Raw genomic sequence first — 18959 nt, 5'->3', positions numbered from 1 at the left:
TTGTCTACTGCATATAATCCTGTTGATCGAAACTTTTAATTTGATACATACATGTTATTCAGTATAAAGCTACCGTCTCGCACTATATAATACCCACGCTGTAAACATTATGCTGGATAGCTATTCTTATCATGCCCGGAGACCCGCGGGTCTCTATTGAAATGTATGCAGAATTCTACTTGTTTCACTGTCTTAACTTTACTTACAGAGAACAGAAACCTGCGAGTTTCTTACTGTTTACCAGTTGAATGCCTTTCTCAACATGACAATATCTCAATAAAAAGATTTACAAAAAAAACCCCTTTAGCAGCTTACGTTATTCCAGCGCCAGTATCCCTCAGTGCTGGTGACCTCTCCTCCCCCCCCGTCCAACGTCAGTGGAGCCGAATGCGCATTCATTCAAGCTGTCAATAGGAAAGCATTTCTCAATGCTTTCATATGGACGCTCTGCGCGATGGAGGCAAAATTTGCATCCAGCGTTGCAGATGCGCCTCTGGTGGCTGACTCTGAAACTGCTATGTTTGCATCTGAAGGGTTAAAACCTGAGGGACCTGGCACCCAGACCACTTCATTGAGCTGAAGTGGTCTGGGTGACTATAGTGTCCCTTTAATTATATTGCTTTTAAAATGTCCCGACACGTTGCTGCAGACAAGTTTAGAAATTGTTCTGGAATAAACACTAAAGGCTAGATCAGTATATGAATGATCTAAATTGCTATTGATCCAGAAATGTTATTTGTAAATGACTGATTTCTGCTACTGTTTTCCTCATTGCTTCTTTTTTTTTCTCTCTCTCTTCTATTTGTTTTTTTATTTATTTTGGTTTTATACACCTTCAGATAATTATGTTCACCGGTTGGTTGCAAGCAAAACAGATGGAAAAATCGTTCAATATGAATGTGAGGGAGACATGTGTCAGGAGGAAAAGGTGGATTCTTTGCAGTTAGAGGTAAGAAATCATTGGCTTATAGAGGAAATAGTGGATTTCTTGAGTGCTCGCAGTTGTCTTGGGAAGTATTGTTTTAGTGTGGTATCTTTTACGTGCTATCTTATTTGCTTGTGTCTTTTATTAGAGTGTTGGGGGTATACTAATCACCCACAATACATTTCCACAATAAATGATCGTGAACCAGGCCACCACCACATGCAGGGGGTTTGGAGTTTATTTTTGTCTGTTTTTTGTTCTTGTTTGGTTTTTTCCCTCTTTGTGATTGTGGATGAGGTACTACTTCTCATTTAATTTATCAAGGACAGATATCTTTATTTCATAAGTAGTGATCGATCAGTCTAGTAAAGGTCCAGCAAAATAATTTGGATATATTAAAGATTTTTGTTCACTCACTTGTGTTCATGTGGTCAACCAGACGCCTTTTAGTTATCAAAGAGGAACGGTCTTCTTTCTTGGGAAAGCGGTTTCTGTTTGCACCACAGGGAACTTGTTATATGCAATAATGTGAATCCTAATAGAGGAGGGTAAAACGATAACAGCACAACTCATAGATATTTTTTGTTATTGAATGTGACATCCTCTTTAAGTCATCTTAGTTCACAGTAAATTAGAGATAAATAATTTACTATTGTTCAAAAAACAGAAATTTTTACTTACCGTAAATTCTTTTTTTCTTAATATGGTGGCAGTAACCTCTGGGTTTTGCTCCTCCCTGTGGACAAGACTTTAACAAGCTATTTTAAAAGGATCCTCCCCCTTTAGGTATAAATACTGAGCCCGCAAAACCTACCCCAGTACGTAACAAGTAAAGAAACCAGACCAAGCAAACATCCAATGCAAAAATTTCTTTAATAAAGAGGGAGGGTAATAATACTGCCACCATATTAAGAAAAAAAGAATTTACGGTAAGTAAAAATTTCTGTTTTTTCTGTCATATGGTGGCAGTAACCTCTGGGATATAGCAAGAATCACTCTGGGCGGGACCTATGCCACGACGGCTTGTAACACCTTACGCCCAAAAGCAGCTTCAGAGGCAGAGAATATGTCTAGCCGGTAGTGTTTGACAAATGTGTTGAAGGACGACCAGCATGCCGCCTTGCAAATGACTTCTGGAGATGCAAGTGCTCTTTCTGCCCATGAGGTAGCCATGGCTCGAGTAGAATGGGCCTTGATTGTAGCAGGAGACTGAAGACCCGAGGAAGAATATGCCAAATCGATAGCCTGAATGAGCCAACGAGACAAGGTCCCACGGGAAGCCACCTTGCCCTTTAGGTGACCCTGAAAATTAACAAACAGGTGATCCGAAACTCTGAACTCCTTTGTTCTGTTTAAATATATACATAACGCTCTTCTGACGTCCAACTTTTGCCATCTGTGCTCTTGAAGGGATGAGGGCGCACTAAAAAAGGAAGGTAAAATAATACAATAATAGGTTGTATCAGATCCCCTTGTAGGTTGCTGCATTCATTGGTTTTGTATTTTTCTCCATACTTCTGCGCCATCCTATTCTATTTTGCATTTTATACTGTTTTATTCTGATACATTGGAATTAGGGGCTGCGAATATGTCAGTTTTTGATCATAGAAAGAAAAAAATGTATTTTTGATCAGGAGGATGATCATGTAGAGACTAAAGAACAAACTGACAGTAATATTGATATTATATTTAAAAATTTGGAGAAACTACTTATAAAAGAAACTAAGTATAAATGGGAAATTGCCACAATGGAAAAATACTTGAAAGAAAACATTACCCCTAGGGGTCTTCGTTTTTTTAAGAAACCCACCTTTGAGAAGGAAAACGCTAAATATGCAGCTATTTGGGATGCGGCATTAGAGCGCTTCACAATGGAATGCATGAATATCCTTATCTCATGTAGGATGGAGTCTTTGACGGAACTTGATAAACAAGTTGATTCCATACAGGAGCAATTGCAACCGTGTGTGGGAACAGAAGACTTTAATGAATTGTCAGATAGAACTAAAAAAAGTCTGGATAAAATTGAAAGGGAAATCAAAGATACCAAATTTAAGAAATATAAGAGAGATAAGAGAGATTATGAAGAGGGGAGGGTCAGAAACTTCCAAAGAGAGAGGAATAGCTCTGACATAACCCCACAGAGGAACTACTATAGACGCCAGGACCGAGTAAAATTTGCCACAGAAAAACCCACACAGCCAAAGATAACCCCATGGAGGGAAAGGGAGCCTAAACCCCATGAAAAAGAGAAAGATGATTGGGTACAAGTTGTTAAACGGGGAAGGAAATACAGCCAAACTGAACGTAATTATCAGACGAATAGAGATAATGCTAGACCTCAAAAAGAAAGGAGGGAATACATGCCCCCTAATAAAAATACCTTTCAGCATTACACGTCCTCCAACAGGAACACTTATCAAAATCGATATTCAGTCCTAGACAAAGAAGAAGGACCAGATTTTTTAGACAGAACACCGATGAGGAGGGAGTTTCCAACAAAAAGAACCAGGACGGCAAGCCTAGAGGATGTAGAGGGGGGAAACAACAACAAAAAAGAAAAGAGATACAACCGATAGTTCCGGTTGGCATTACTAATATCTCGACTTATACGCTCAAGGATAATGAGATTAAAGTGCTTAATAAGGGACTGAAATTTGCTCCATCTAGAAAGTTCGACCCATTTACAGCGCACATTGATGTGCTGAAATATGGTAGAAAACTGTCTATTAAAAAATTCTTCCTCAACTCCAATAAAGAATATAATAAAGCTGAGAGGGAAGATCTGTTCAAACACTCCAATTTACAAAACAGGTCCACCTTTTACCCAAGTTACTTAAAACAGGGTGCAATAGAAACCTTTGAGAGAGTGGTCTCACAAGATCTAAAGAAGCTGCAAAAGAGACAACAAGAGCCGAACCTCACACATGATGAGAGACAGGCATTGAAGGGTCTCAGAGAAAATGAACAGATCATCATCAAACCCGCAGATAAAGGCGGGAGCTTGGTGGTGATGGACACAACAAAATATGTGGCAGAGTGTAACAGACAATTAGAGGACCGGGTAATATATGAGAAATTGAGGAAAGACCCATTAGGGGAGATAAGAAAGTCTCTTGTAAAGATTTTAGACAAGGGTAGACTGGAAGGGATCCTCTCCAAAAAAGAATACGAATTCTTAAATATCAAATCCCCGAGAACCCCAGTCTTCTATATACTCCCAAAAATCCATAAAAATCTGGAAGAACCCCCGGGTAGACCCATAGTGTCGGGCATTATGTCCATTTCCTATAATATCTCCAAATACATAGACACATTTTTACAATCTATTGTTCCTCTTACTAGATCATATTTGAAGGACACTATGGACGTACTCGATATGGTGAAAGATTTTGTATGGAAGGGAGAATATCTCCTGATTACGTGTGATGTGTCTTCTCTCTACACCTGCATTCCGCATGATAGGGGATGTGCAGCGGTAGAACACTTTTTATTGAAATATCATGATCTACCCCCCTCACAAGTGAAATTTCTCCTGGAGTGTATTCGGTGGTCCCTCCAGAATAATTATTTTTGGTTTGACTCCTCATTCTTTTTGCAGTTACGTGGAACGGCGATGGGCAGCACGTATGCACCTAGCTATGCCAACCTATTCATGGCCCATTGGGAGGAAAGTTTCATCTATGGTGACCATGGCTGGGGTGCACACGTGCTTGCCTATCGCCGGTACATAGATGACATGTTCCTTATATGGAATGGCACTGAGGATACTTTTTTGGATTACTTGAAGTTCCTTAATCATAATGACTGGGGGATTGAACTTACCCATAACATCAGTCCCTCAGCCATTGATTTTTTAGACCTGAACATCTACGTAGCAGGCGACACACTAAAGACCAAAACCTTCTTTAAGAAGGTGGATGCCAATGGTTATGTGGCATACAATAGTGGCCATTATTCACCCTGGCTCAATGGTATCCCGAAAGGGCAACTACTGAGACTGAGGCGGAATTGCACAGAGGACAACACCTTCCAGATACAAGCTAAAGAGCTACTGAACAAATTTAAGGAGAAGGACTATCCTGATGACATTCTAAACAAAACATGGCAAGAGGTAGAACAACTAACACAGAGGGATATTTTAGAGAAATCTACAAACAGTAGGAAGGACCCCCCAAAAGATCTAATGGTGTTCAACTTTAACTCAGAACATAAAGCAATAAAACGAGTGATTAATAAATCGTGGCATATCCTAAAAATGGATAAAGATCTCGGCGACACATTACCTGAAAAACCAAATATCACCTTCAGGGGAGCACCTAGTTTTAAGTCCACACTGGTGAGAAGTTTCATAAAAGAAAAAATCCCACCGATAACTAATAATGCATTTGGGGACCTTAAAGGTTTTTTCAAATGTAGAACTTGCCTGGGATGTAGGGACACACGCCGGACTGAGAAAGTAGTGCACAAATTTCGGTCAACTAAAAATAAAAAGGAATACGATATAAGGGAGCATATTACATGCCGAAATAATAATGTAATATATCTTTTAGAATGCCCCTGTGGTCTCCAGTACATTGGGAGAACCACACGGCCTCTCCATGTAAGGATACGTGAACATGTATATAACATTCGGAAGGGGGTCACAAGTCACAGCGTCTCGAACCACTTTAAGGAGGCACACAATCAAGACCCTTCAGGTCTCTCTTTTATTGGGATCAAAAGGGTATTCAAAGACTGGAGAGGGGGCGACTTCATTAAGAAGATCGGGCAGGAAGAGATGAAATGGGCCTATTATATGGACACATTAACCCCTACAGGACTGAATATCGATTTTGACCTTTTTAATTTTCTGTAATTTCCTCCAGGGTCTCATTCCCCCCTGGTATTCATTGGGGACATATGACTAATATAGCTAATATTTAGCCTTCTACAAAGAGATTATAACGTATATGGATTAGCATATGTTTAGGAGATATCCCCCCTTTTTTTCTGGTTCTGGTGAATTGGGGAAATTCTCCGGTGAATATATTTAAGGCTGTCTTTTATTTTATTTTTTCTATTCTTTTCTATTCATTAATTTTTATTTTGTATTGATTAAATATGTGCTTAGCCATTATGGTAAATTATTTTTATTCTACTAAAAGACAAGCTTTTTTTAAGAATTATTGTCGTTTTAATTATTTTTCACACAGATGTTTGTGGTACAAATCTCTATTCTAAAGTATTAGTACATTTCCTCTCTCCATTTTTTGGACATTGTTCTGGCATATGTATGCATTCTTAACCAATTAAAACCAAATGATAAGACATACTAGAAGTTGGTTTTTGAGATATATTTGTGTTTTGTGATTATTGCATAATAGGTTTGAATGATAATGTTTGCCAAGAAACTAATTGGGCTATTGAGTAAACACTATTTAAGAGACATTGGGAGCCACCCATACTTACGCTTGAGGAAGCCCCAAGAGGCGGGGCGAAACGCGTTGCGTGATACCGGAAACCGGAAGTCGGAAGTAACCTCGCTGGCTGGGAGAACCGGAGACAGAGTAAGAGAACTACCACTTTCGTTTTTGTGAAAAACGTAACTCTGGACTCACTGAACTCTCAAACCAGCAACAGCAATATACTTGTTTGTTATTTTTAATCACACATTTTTATGTTGGAATAAATGGATTTTTACTTCTAAAACGGACCGGATACCGAGTGATTGCTTCCAGTTGTCAATTTATTGGATCCCACGACCACAGGGGTTTGATCCTCCCAGAGCGAAATAGTCTGGAGTGGTACTACAACCACTCCACAATTGTGAGTTTGGAACATTCCTTTTTAGTTATAACTATCTGTTGAAACAGTATTGCACTAGGTCTGTCTCTTTATATTTTCAGAACACATCATCTGAGCAGACCTGTGCAAGTATTCATTATTTATTTATTCTTTATAAGTGTGCATTTCCCTGCATAAGTCACTTGATATATGGTGTTATCCCAATAAGTGTTTGCATTTGCGATTGTATAATCTATTGCATGACAAGTTTGCATGCCTTACACACTTTACTGTTTAAAGGGGTATACCTATTTTGCGCACCTACTTTCCATGGTTTATTTCTTACTTGGTGAATTGTATCAGATCCCCTTGTAGGTTGCTGCATTCATTGGTTTTGTATTTTTCTCCATACTTCTGCGCCATCCTATTCTATTTTGCATTTTATAAAATAATAGGTTGATTAACATTTTTTGAAGATAAAACCTTCGGAAGAAAAGATGGTCTCGGGTAAAGAACCACTTTGTCCTCATGGAAAATGGTGAATTCATCTGAGGAGGATAGGGCGTGAAGTTCTCCCACTCTTTTGGCCGACGTGATGGCTACCAAAAACAATACCTTGAGAGATAAAATTTTCAAAGGAACTTCCTCCAAAGGTTCAAACGGGTTAGTACTAAGGGCCTGAAGGACTAGGGACAAGTCCCACGTCGGAAACACCGATCGTTTAGGAGGTCTCTTGAGGCTGATGGACCTAAAAAATCTTCTGACGAAAACATTGGCTGCCAAATCCTTAATAAGAAAAAAATTCAAGGCTGAGATTTGAACCTTGAGAGTTGAGACTCCTAGGCCTGCGTCAAAGCCGTCTTGCAAAAACTGAAGAATGTTATCAATTGATGGTTGTAAGATCGGGAACCGGTGATCCCTACACCAGTGAAGAAATCTGGACCAAATTCTGAAGTATATCCTAGAAGTCGATCGTCTAGTTGCGTGGAGTAAGACTGTTATTCTCTCATCTTGCAAGCCCTTGTTTCGAAGGATCAGCCTTGCAGTAGCCAAGCCGTCAACCTGAACATTTCCAGTACTTTCAAGGGTAGGTTCCTGTTCACAATGAGATGAACTGAAATGGGAAGCTCCCAATAGTCGATAGTCATCTTCTTTAGGGCCGCAAACCAGACTCTGTTTGGCCAATAAGGGATTATCGCCAATATCCTCGCCTTGTCCGTACGTATCTTGAGGAGGACCCTTGGGATCAGGGGCAGAGGTGGGAAGATGTAAGCCAGCGGAAAATCCCACCTCATCGATAGAGCGTCTATCCAATTGGGTTGATCCGTTCTGAATAGGGAGGCGAAGTGGGAAACCTTCTTGTTTGATTCTCTTGCCATCAAATCTACTTCTGGGACACCAAATTTTCCAGTCAAGATACTGAATACGTCTGGGTTTAGAGACCATTCCTTTTGGTCCCACTTCCCTCTGCTCAAATCGTCGGCTATTACATTGTCGCTGCCTCTTATGTACACAGCTGCGATGACTTCTAGATTTCTCTGCGCCCATTCCATAACTTCTGTGCAAAGACTGTAAAGCCTTCTTGCTCTGGTTCCTCCCTGTCGATTGATATAAGAGACTACCGTGCGATTGTCTGACTGTATCTTGACCGCTCTTTGAAGTAGCCAAGGTCTGAGGTGATGAAGAGCATACAGAACCGCCAATAATTCTTTGAAATTTGTAGATTCCTTTGCTTCCCTGGAAGACCATTTTCCTTGGAACATGGTGGAGCCTAAGTGGGCTCCCCAACCTGAGTTTGAAGCGTCTGTGGTGACTATTAGCCAGACCTGTGGTAGAAAGGATAAACCTTTTAAAAGGCACTCTGAGGTTTTCCACCAATCTAGTTGCGTCTTCACCTGAGGGGACAGCAGGAATATTTCGTCCAGATCTTCCTCCCTCTTTGACCAGGAAGTCAGGATGTTCCACTGTAAGGGTCTGACCTTTGATCTTGCCCATTTGACCGCCGGGAAGGTGGCCGTAAGAAGACCTAACACACTCATGGCCTCTCTGAAGGAACAAGTTTTCATCCTTTGGAGGTTGGAAATCGTTTTTCGGATCTTTTTTCTCTTTCGTTTGGGAAGGAATATTGACATGGAGTCTGAATTGATCTCGAAGCCGAGAAACTCTATAACTTTTGTTGGAATGCAAACTGATTTCTTTAGATTCAAGATCCAGCCATGGTCCTGAAGAAACCTTATAGTGACCTGCAGATCCTCGTGTAGTTGATTCTCGGTATGTGCCACTAGAAGCCAGTCGTCTAAATATGGGATAATTGAAATACCCCTTTCCCTCAAATGAGCAGTTAGAGGAGACAGGATCTTTGTAAAGATTCTTGGAGCGGACGACAGACCGAAAGGCAGGGCCCTGAACTGGAAATGAAGGATGTGACTTCTTCTTCTTATTGCAAATCTTAAATATTTCCTTGAAGCGCTGGCTATCGGAACATGAAGATACGCATCCTTTAAGTCTATCTTCACCATAACGTCGCCTTTTTGTAATAGAGGAAAAATCGATGCGATTGATTCCATACGGAATCTGTGATAGGGGATAAACTGATTTATCTTCTTCAAATCCAGAATGGGCCGAAACGAGTTGTCCGGTTTTGGAACCAGAAATAGTCTCGAATAGACTCCCCGAAATTCCTGTTCTTTTGGAACTCTTTCTATAACCCCTTTGTGTAGAAGCAGCCTGGACTGATAATCTAGAGCTCGAGATTTTTTTTTTTTTTTTTTTAAATTCTTTATTTTTACTGTGCAAGAAGAATTACAAGTATAGCAAAAGTGCCACAACAGCACGCATAGATTAGTCAACAGATTATTCAGATAGGCACGTAAAAACTGCACATTTTGTTTTTTTGTATTACGTTGGAACATGCTAGGTACAATTGTGATGTATAGTGAGGAAAACAAAGAAAGCGTTTGTCAGGGAATAGTATGTCGAGATAAGACAGCAGATTAGGTTAACTGACAATAAGGATATGATAAAAGCTGGGGAGGTCTCGACCGGCTATGCCATTAAAAACTTTACATGACTCAATTGTGAGGCTGCAGTGTAACTATGCTAGTCTGAGTAATGCATTATATTTAACTAGAATTAACTAGGTCATGCTTAAACATATAATGTTGCGCTTAAAATACAGAAATTGAGTCACGAGGTAAGTAGTCCGAGTCCAAACTGTGTATGCCGGAGAATCTTGCCTGTTTAGTGTGTCCCATTGGGCTGTTCAGCCGATGCCTCTTGATGGGAGGCTGCCACAGCTTAATTGCCAAAGTCCCGCTGGCTTCATGTTCAGGACCCTCCGGTCCCAGGTGGCTAGATCCGTGTCCGCTCCTCCGCTCCGGCGGGAGTCTGCAAGTAGGGGACTGGGTAGTGTTGCCTTTGTGGAGGTCCGCTGGTTCCGCCGTGGAAAATAGCTGAGTCCCTCTGGCTGGTCGCAAGGTGTTTCTGTCGCTTGGGAGTGGGTGAGGGTGTCCTTCCCACCCCAGGCTGGTGTGTAGGCCCGCATGTCTTGGCCACCAGCTTGTCGGCTTGCGATGTATGAGCGTCCGCTTCTCGTGGGGGTGGCGGGAAGTCTGTAGGTGAGTCGTCGCTTGCGTCGCTTGGATTGCTGCCAATGTGGCCGATGCTTTCGGGAAAGGATTATCTTGGCCTTCAGCCCGGGTGGGCAAGTGTGGTTAAGTGCTGGAGGGTGGTTGGGTGCTGCGCCCGGGGGTGTCCCCTTCTCACCCGCTTGCCTGTGAGTCGTCACTCCTGCGTCCAGGAGTTCTTGCCGCCGATTCTGGTCCGGCTGGATCCGTTTCTGTAGCTTCTCCCAAAAGCTGGTGAACAGGTCGTCCAGACGCTGTAGTATGTCGCTGCCTTGGTAAGAGTGCTGTGCTGGAGTTGCAGGCTGGATCGGCTTTCGTGGGTAGTGGTCAGTCGCCATTTTGCTTGAGCCTCGTGTTTCGCTGGCCCTGTTTGTAGGGGTTCAGATTTGTTGCTCCGGGCGCTCAGCGAGGACCGGGATATCCCCCACCGGTCCCAGGGGGGGGGGGATTAGGAGAGTCGGGGGTCGAGGTGATCCTGTGTCAAGCAGTAAGGGAGAAGAGCGGCCGTCTCTCCTCCATTCGCTTTCCCGCAGGCCTCAGTCAGTGTAGCTCGGGTTCTCGGGTGGTCAGAAGCGTGATTCGGGTGTCCAAATGTGTACCCGGATGACCCCAGCACGGCTGTATCCCTCCAGAGTGGATCTGTGCCAGTTTTGGGGTGATTTCCCCCAAAAATCTCGTAGTTTGAGCAGGAGCTTGATCCTGGCACGTCCACTCAGTTAGGAAGCTCGGCTCCGCCCCCAGCTCGAGATTTTTTTGCAGACTGGTAAGTCGATAGTAGAAACCTTGACCTTGGTTTTTCCAGAAAAATAATCCTGTGTCCCTTTCGGATAATCCTTAGAACCCAGGGATCCTCTGTGGTCTGTTCCCACACCGGAAAAAAATATTGGAGCCGTCCTCCCACACCTCTGGCGTCAAAAACGTCTCCCTTTGTCTCTGAAGGATCTTTTGACCTCATTACTTTCAAATTTCCGGCTTTTATCCTTTCTTTGAAAAAAATGTGGTCTCTCTTGAAAGGATCTCCTACCCTTAGATTGGTAGTTTCTGTACCCCGGTCTCCAGGAGGATTTTCTATCTTGCGGAAGTGCCTTCTTGGTTTCAGACATCTGTCTTATGATTTCCTCTAAGGGAGCACCGAATAATTTTGATTTTTCCAAAGGAAGTTCACAAAGGACTGCCTTAGACGCTGTATCCGCCGACCAAGACCTCAACCATAGGGCACGTCTTGCCACAGAAGACAAACCCATGATCCTGGAGGCCAATTTCAGCACCTCAGTCGACATATCCAAAAGGAATTCATTCGCCAAATGCATGTTCTGAAACATGTGACTTAGACCATCAATATGACCAGACGATACATTTTCCTGTACTAAATTTAGCCACACTTCATTTGCTCTGGCCACTGCTGCTCCTGCCAGTAAGGCTTTGCATTGGAAACCAGCTGTTTGATAAGCCCGCCTACACGAGGTTTCGGCTCTTTTATCCATAGGATTCTTTAATGCAGCAGTTTCTCCTATAGGGATAGTGGTTCTTTTGGCAATCTGTGCCACCTGAACATCAACCTTTGGGAGATCTTCCCACATAACGTCGCTAGCCAGCCTGAAGACATCCTTGAAGTGTCTGGAAATAAAGGCACGTTTTTCCGGGTTTTTCCATTCCCTAAATACAAATTCAAGTAGGCTCTGTTGCACAGAAAAGCCTTTCTTTGGATTTTCTGATCCCTGAGGTAGAATTGTCAGATTTACTTCTTTAATAAATTTACGGATTGCCTCAGAGGGAAACCCCACTGGTTCACTTGATGATGAAGCTGAATCTACTGATTCCAAAGAAGAAGAGCATTCTCCCGAAGATGATTCAGATGAAGAAATTCTCTTTCTTTTATTAATCTTTTGTTGAATGGGGGCTTCTACCCTTTTAGATTCTTTAATCGTGTCCAAGGTCTGTGACAAATTCTCTTGGAACCAGGATAGGAAAGATTGCATATCTTTTTGCTTTTCTCTTTCCAAAGAGTTTGCAGTACACTGACTGCATATTTTCTTCCTAGACCCGTCTGGGAGAGGAGTTGCACATTCGCTGCAAACAATATGTTTGGACTTCACCGTAGCCTTTCTAGGCGTGGGGGTTAGCTTTTCCTTATCCATCTCAGGTGGACTAGACATATCTGTAAAAAATAAGTGGAGGCTCTTTAGAATAAAGACTCTTCTTCAGAAAGTATTTCAAAGTAAAGATTATTTTATCAATCTTACCTCAAAATACCTCTGAGCCGTGTGGGGGGGCAGGTGACACGGCGTACCACTTCTGACCTGCATCCATGCTGTCAGTGGGTACCAGCACAGCTTTTAAACTCAAATTTCGCGGGTTTTTTTTTTTTTTTTTTTTTTTTTGGTGTGTATATCTTTAAGCTTCCGTTTGCGCATGCGTCTTTGCGCACCCGGAAGCTTAGGTGGAACGCAAACACCACCAGGGCGTGCGTTCCACCGCTGTGCGCTTGCTCAGAGCGAGCTCCGCCTCCCGGAAGCAATTAGCCGGAAACCTTCTCGGCATAAATTCAACAGCCTCTGTTCACTCCGTAACGGCAAGACAACGGAGCATGGGCCACTCAGCTTACCACCCGGGCAGCTCTCGGACCGGATCCCCCAGAAAACGAAAGTCCTGTCCATCCCTATCGGGACAAGAAAGAAGACTGGGGTAGGTTTTGCGGGCTCAGTATTTATACCTAAAGGGGGAGGATCCTTTTAAAATAGCTTGTTAAAGTCTTGTCCACAGGGAGGAGCAAAACCCAGAGGTTACTGCCACCATATGACAGAAAAACTAACTTGCTACAGTCATGTTAGCTGGTTCGATTTCAAGTACAGGCAATTAGCAGTTTGGCACCGTACTGTACCAGTTTTCAAATGGTACTTTGCCAGTTCCAGAATTCCAAGACCACATTTATCTGCCCATAACACATTTGCTAAAGTTCCTAATGGACAATCAAATGCTTTAACGCCAAGATCAAGTTTTATATGGAGACTATTATAAAGGGCAATAAAATGAATGTTAATATTTGGATGGGCTGTAAATTGCTAACCTCTTCCCACCTGCCCCAGAATGTAAAGGGTTAAAAGTTTTAAAAAGCATTTATTTATTCACCCAATGCAGAGTGTGAGGATGTCCTGTGTCAGTTAGGCAGCCTGGAATCCAGTAAACTCTGGGAAGTGCCTCTAGTGGCTGTCTGGTAGACAGCCACTAGAGGCTGTCTTAGTACTACAGTGTAATGAAACATTTCTTAAAAACTGCAATGTTTTACATTGCAGGATTAAGTGTGGACAGGGACACTGCACCCAGACCACTTCAATGAGCTGAAGTGGTCTGGATGCCTACAGTGTCCCATTGAACATGTGGGACAGTCTTTGAAAACAAAGGTTGGATTTTTACTTTGCCTGCTATATAATTTAGCAGAAATGTGGCCAAAGTCAAACTGCAGCAAATACATGCTTTATTTAATCTACCCAGCTCTGCCCTGAATTATTGGCATGAGAGAGCCACCATTTTGGAGACGAAACTCTCATCTAACTGTGTTACTCTGCATGTTTTTAATACAGGGAAAAAAACCCACCAAAAACGTAAGGGCTTACTGGTAGGTTTTAATTCCACCTTTTGGTAGCTTTTTGTTTTTAGCCAATTTGTCGAGTAAAATATCTCCCCTGCCTGATCAATTTGGCCTTGGCATGGCTGGAATTGTTGCTTGCGTAAGTCATCACAACATAACTCTGCTAGGAGTTTCTACTTGTCAGCAGATCTGTGACAGATTAACGAAAGCTTTCATTTGTTTAAAATAAGTCAAGTAAACACTTTAAAAACCCAGGATCCCACAATGCAACAAATGTATAATCTGATCTGAGTGTTCTAATCAGATTTTTTTTTCCCCCTGTGACAGAAAACTTCATGTTTATTAGCACATTGGTAGCCATAAGTGAGACCCTTTGCTTCACGTGGAAATTGTACTGTAAAATGTCAAGTGTAATTATCTGAAACTTGTTTGGTTACTATTACGTACAAGTTAAGGTAAAAGTTATGAAAGCGTTACAGCTGATTTTTTTTTTTTTTTTATTGATTTTTTTTGTGTGGCTATTGAACCTTTACTGACAAAGTAATTAAGGAAACCCTATAATGTCAGGAAAACAAACATTCCTGACACTAAAGTGATTAACTATTTAGGTCCCCAGCCCTCTTTAAATTGCATGGGAAAGGTGATTTTACATCAATCTTGATGATCTCTGTCAATCTAATCCTCTCATAGGAAAGCATTGTGAGGCTATTGCGCATGGACCACTAAACGCTGCGCCGCGCCAGTCAGCATTTCCTTATAGAGATGCATTGAATCAATGGTCTCTATAGGGAATGTTCAGCATATCCTTGAAGGGCATGGAGACTCTGAACTCCAGTGCTGCACACTAAGCACCTATAATAAAAAGCAGTGTTTATAGTGCTCAGCCTGCAAGGACAGGGTATAGACACCAGAACCACTACATTAAGCTGTATGTGGGGACGGGGGTCTGTTCGTGTGTGTGTTTGTGTTCTCAATTATTTAAACTGGCAGATGTTTTTAAGCTCTGTACTTCGTGGTTGATGTGAACAATGAATGGATTGTCTGCCACCATGTTAATCCAGCCCTTTACTAAGAGAGGGAGACTGCCTATGTGCAACTCACATTATTCACTAACAGACAGACATATCTATATCCTTGTGCTGCCATGAGATTAAAGGTTTAGTTACTTTAAGCACCATTACAACTTAAAGGGACACTATAGTCTCAAAATACCGTTATCTTAATGAATGTAGAGATCATGCAACTGCAGTCTCACTGCTCAATTCTCTGCCATTTAGGAGTTAAATTACTTTGTTTATGTAGCCACAGTCACACCTCTCTGCACGTGACTTACATAGCCTTCCTAAACACTTCATGTAAAGAGTCATCTAATATTTAGATTTCCTTTTATTTCAAATTCTGTTTAATTTATCATTTCTTATTTTCTGCTCAGTTAATAGCTTGCTAGACCCTGCAGGAGGCTCATGTATGTAATTAAAGTTAAATTTACAAAGCAGAAATACTTTTTTTTTTTTTTTTTTTATAAATTCTTTATTTTGAAAGATTTTTGTTATATGGGGTGGGGGTACAGAAAAGAAAACGGGAGGTTAAGGTTTGTAGTACAAATTTCACAGAACAGATTTGTGCGTTTAATAGTAGGCAAACATTTCAAGCATGTATATAATTTATCTGTTGGTGGTTTCCACCTGCTTTGATTGCAAATAAACATTTTCTACATTTGGTCGATGTCTGTTGTTTTTGTTTAGGGATTGGGGTGGGGAACAGAAATGAGAAGGGTGGGGGGTAGGGTGCATAGTCCTTAACTTTGCGTATCAAGCATTGTACCAATGGTGATTACTTGCCTTTTTGTGTCTATAACCAATATTAGGGGTATCGCGTGGGAGTGTGGGGCTACGGGTAGGATAAAAAGGGAAGGGGGTCAAAGCCCGGGCTGTAGTACCTTGTTGTTCGTGCCTTTGCCGCGGGAAGTTTGTTTTTATAAATTCCTTGTTTTGAGAGGTTTTGTAATAAGGGGTGGGGGTACAGAAGAGAAAGTTGGGGGTCAATACGTAATACTGTAATTACCGGGTAGACGTGCACATTTGCATAAGTTAGACATCAGATATAAGCTTAGCGGTTATACTTTCTCATGTTCGACTGTGACAATTGTGTTATACCCATATGGCTGTTCGTATTTACATGTGGACTTTCCCCATTTGTTATAAGCCTAACAGATTGAAGTCTGTCGGGGAGTTTTGCGTGGTAGTTAGTTGAGTTGCCTGTGACCGTGTTATTTGCTTATTCTGTCGTTTGTGTGGTGGGTCCTGGTGATGTAATGGGGGGTTGAGTCCACTTTTCTGGTCTGGATTCGGGTAAGTTTGTGATGTGTATCTTCCAGTGGAGGTTTGTCTGCTTTTTAGGATGGTAGAAGAGTTTTACAATGAGCTCTAAAGTATCCTTAGGGTTTTTGTCTTCTGGGCTCTATCTCTGTCTTGGTTCGTGTTGTTTTTTATCCGGAGTGAGAGGGTAGTGTTGAGGGGGGTGGGACAGGGAGTAGAGAGTAGGATGGGATGGTCCGTGTGGTGAGGCAGTCTCTGTATTGGGTAAGTGACCATTGTAGGTTATGGTTTCAATTGGTCGGGTGTATAGGGTCATGACGTGGGTTTTGTCTTCTTCTGACCCGGAGGTGTTGCACGGGTAGTAGTTATCCTATGTCCGTCTGGGTGTGTGTGTGTCGGTAGCCGTGAGTGTAAGTTTTACTCATAGATTCCCTAGGTGTGTAGTCTCGGGTTTTTACTGTGATGTGGTATGCGTGTTAGCTATTTAAGGTGGTCGGATTGGTCTTTAGGGGATGTGCAGCTAGTTTGCCGGGGTGAGGTAGGTTGGGTGTGTTGTGGCGTGAGTGTAGTACTTGTAAGTGAGGGGGTGAGGGGTTTGGTATGGGGTGAAGTTTGGGGTGAGGTAGCGCCGGTCAGAGGTGGGGGAGCGGGTTTTGGTGTGTACGGGGTTTTGCAACCCAGGTGGGCTCGCACGCCTGGTCCGCCAGTACTATGTTGAGTTGTTTTAGTTAGGTGGAAATTCGTATATCCACGGATCCCAGATTTTATTGAAATGTTTAGTAGTGTCATGTACGAGGGCTGTGAGTTTATCCATGGTCATGGCTTCATGTATTTTTTGTGTAATCTGGGTCATGGTGGGGGTGTCAGGACTGCCCCATTTTTCAGCTATTGCTCTCCTGGTGGCTAGCGCCAGTTTGGCTATGAGTTTATTCTGAGCTCTAGTGATATCAGGTAGGGGTCTGGATAATAGCCAAAGCCATGGGTCCATCGGAATGGTTGTGTGAAGTGCTTGTGTCGCTTTTTGTGCCATTTGCTGCCATACTATGGTTACTTTAGGGCAGTCCCACCATGTGTGTAGGTATGTGCCTTTACTTCCACAGCCTTTCCAGCATAGGTCTGAGTTTGTTTGTTTCATTTGTTTTAAGCGTAATGGGGTGAGGTACCATCTAAAAAGGGTTTTGTAGGCTTGCTCTTTGTGTTGGACACATATGGTTATTGTCGCGGTGGCTTCCCATATATCTTTCCAGTCGCTTTGATCACTTATGGGGCCTAGGTCTCTTTCCCAGGCGGCAACATAAGGCATTGAGCCTTCTCTTGAATGTGTGCTCAGTAAGGAGTATATTTTCGATATTTGTCCCTTCTGGAGTGGGTGGTTAATGCATGCAGTTTCTAGTGGTGTGAGTGGGGTAATACTTGCTTGTCGTATGTGTGGGGTTTCTACATAGCTGCGGATTTGGAGATAGCGGAACAGGTCTTTAGTTGTGAGGGGGGTTTGCTGGGGGAGGTCAGCGAAGGGTACGATGGTTTGATTTTTGTAGAAGTGGTGGATGCGCGTCAGGTTATTGTCCTCGAAATGGGAGAAGTCCCTTGGGGACATACCTGGTTCAAAATTTGTGTTCCTGAGGATGGGTATTAGTGGGGAGGGGTTTGAGATAAGTTTGTGTTTTGCAGTGACTTTGTCCCATGTTTTGAACATGGTTAGTATCGCTGGGGAGGTGGGGGGGATCGGTGGTCTGGCTTCTTTTGGGAGCCATATTCGCAAGGAGGGAAAATCTGATCCAAATATGATGTGTTCCAAGTCCACCCATCTCTTACTACCCGGGTTGGCGTGGGTTTGGATTGTTTGCGATATTTGGGTGGATTGGAAGTACTGGGTGAGGTTGGGGAGTCCGAGTCCTCCTTGTTTGTTTGGGATATATAGAGTCTTGCGAGCTATCCTTGCTCTTTTACCTGCCCATATAAATTTGTCTATTTTGGTTTGCAGTCGTTTGAAGTCTGGGATATTGATCGGGATCGGGAGCGTTTGAAACAGGTATAAGAACCGAGGCAGTAGGTTCATTTTGATGGACGTCATTCTGCCTATCCATGATATTGCCATGGTATTCCACTTTTCCAGGTCTTGTGAGGCGGTATCTATCAGGGGCGAGTAGTTAAGGTTGTAGGTTTGTGCGAGGTCTGTTGGGAGTGTGATGCCCAGATATTTAATGGCTGTATGTTGGTAAGTGAAAGGGTGTCGCGATTTGAGTATTTGTAGTGTAGTTTTGTCCATTTGGATCGGGAGGGCTTCTGTTTTTTCCAGGTTAAGTTTGTAGCCCGAGACTTCAGCGTAGTTCGTTAATTCGGTCGATAGGGGTGGGAGGGATTGTAGTGGGTCCGTGATTGTGAGGAGAACGTCATCTGCATATGCAGCGATTTTGTATGTTTCCCCCCTGATGTTAAGTCCTTGAATGTCTTGGTGGTGTCTGAGGGTCTGGAGGAGGGGTTCGAGCGAAAGGGCGAATAGTATTGGGGATAATGTGCATCCTTGTCTTGTTCCATTCTTAATGGGAAAGGTGGGGGGTGTGGTAGAGTGAAGGAGGAGGGTGGCTGTGGGTGATGAGTAGAGGGATCCTAGTGCGTCAATGAAGGGTGTAGGGAAGCCGAATTTATGTAGTGTCGCAAAAAGGAAGGGCCAGAGTAGTCTGTCGAAGGCTTTTTCTGCGTCAAGGGATAGTAGGAGGGTCAGGAGGCGATTG

At 42.7% G+C, this 18959-nt stretch overlaps 1 protein-coding gene across 1 annotated transcript in view; it reads left to right on the top strand.

Moving 5' to 3' along the window:
• The window catches only part of BRAP (BRCA1 associated protein), a 58708-nt gene that overhangs the window by 28877 nt on the left and 10872 nt on the right, over positions 1 to 18959 (top strand). The window contains exon 9 of the mRNA XM_063454253.1: positions 840 to 949. Within this exon, the coding sequence (XP_063310323.1) occupies positions 840 to 949 (110 nt within the window). The remainder of the gene's footprint in view (positions 1 to 839; positions 950 to 18959) is intronic.

This window comes from Pelobates fuscus, chromosome 5 (genome assembly GCF_036172605.1).
Source record: "Pelobates fuscus isolate aPelFus1 chromosome 5, aPelFus1.pri, whole genome shotgun sequence".
Taxonomy (NCBI): Eukaryota; Metazoa; Chordata; class Amphibia; order Anura; family Pelobatidae; genus Pelobates; species Pelobates fuscus.
Note: the sequence above shows the minus strand (reverse complement) of the source record. Positions and strands in the feature narration are given on the sequence as shown.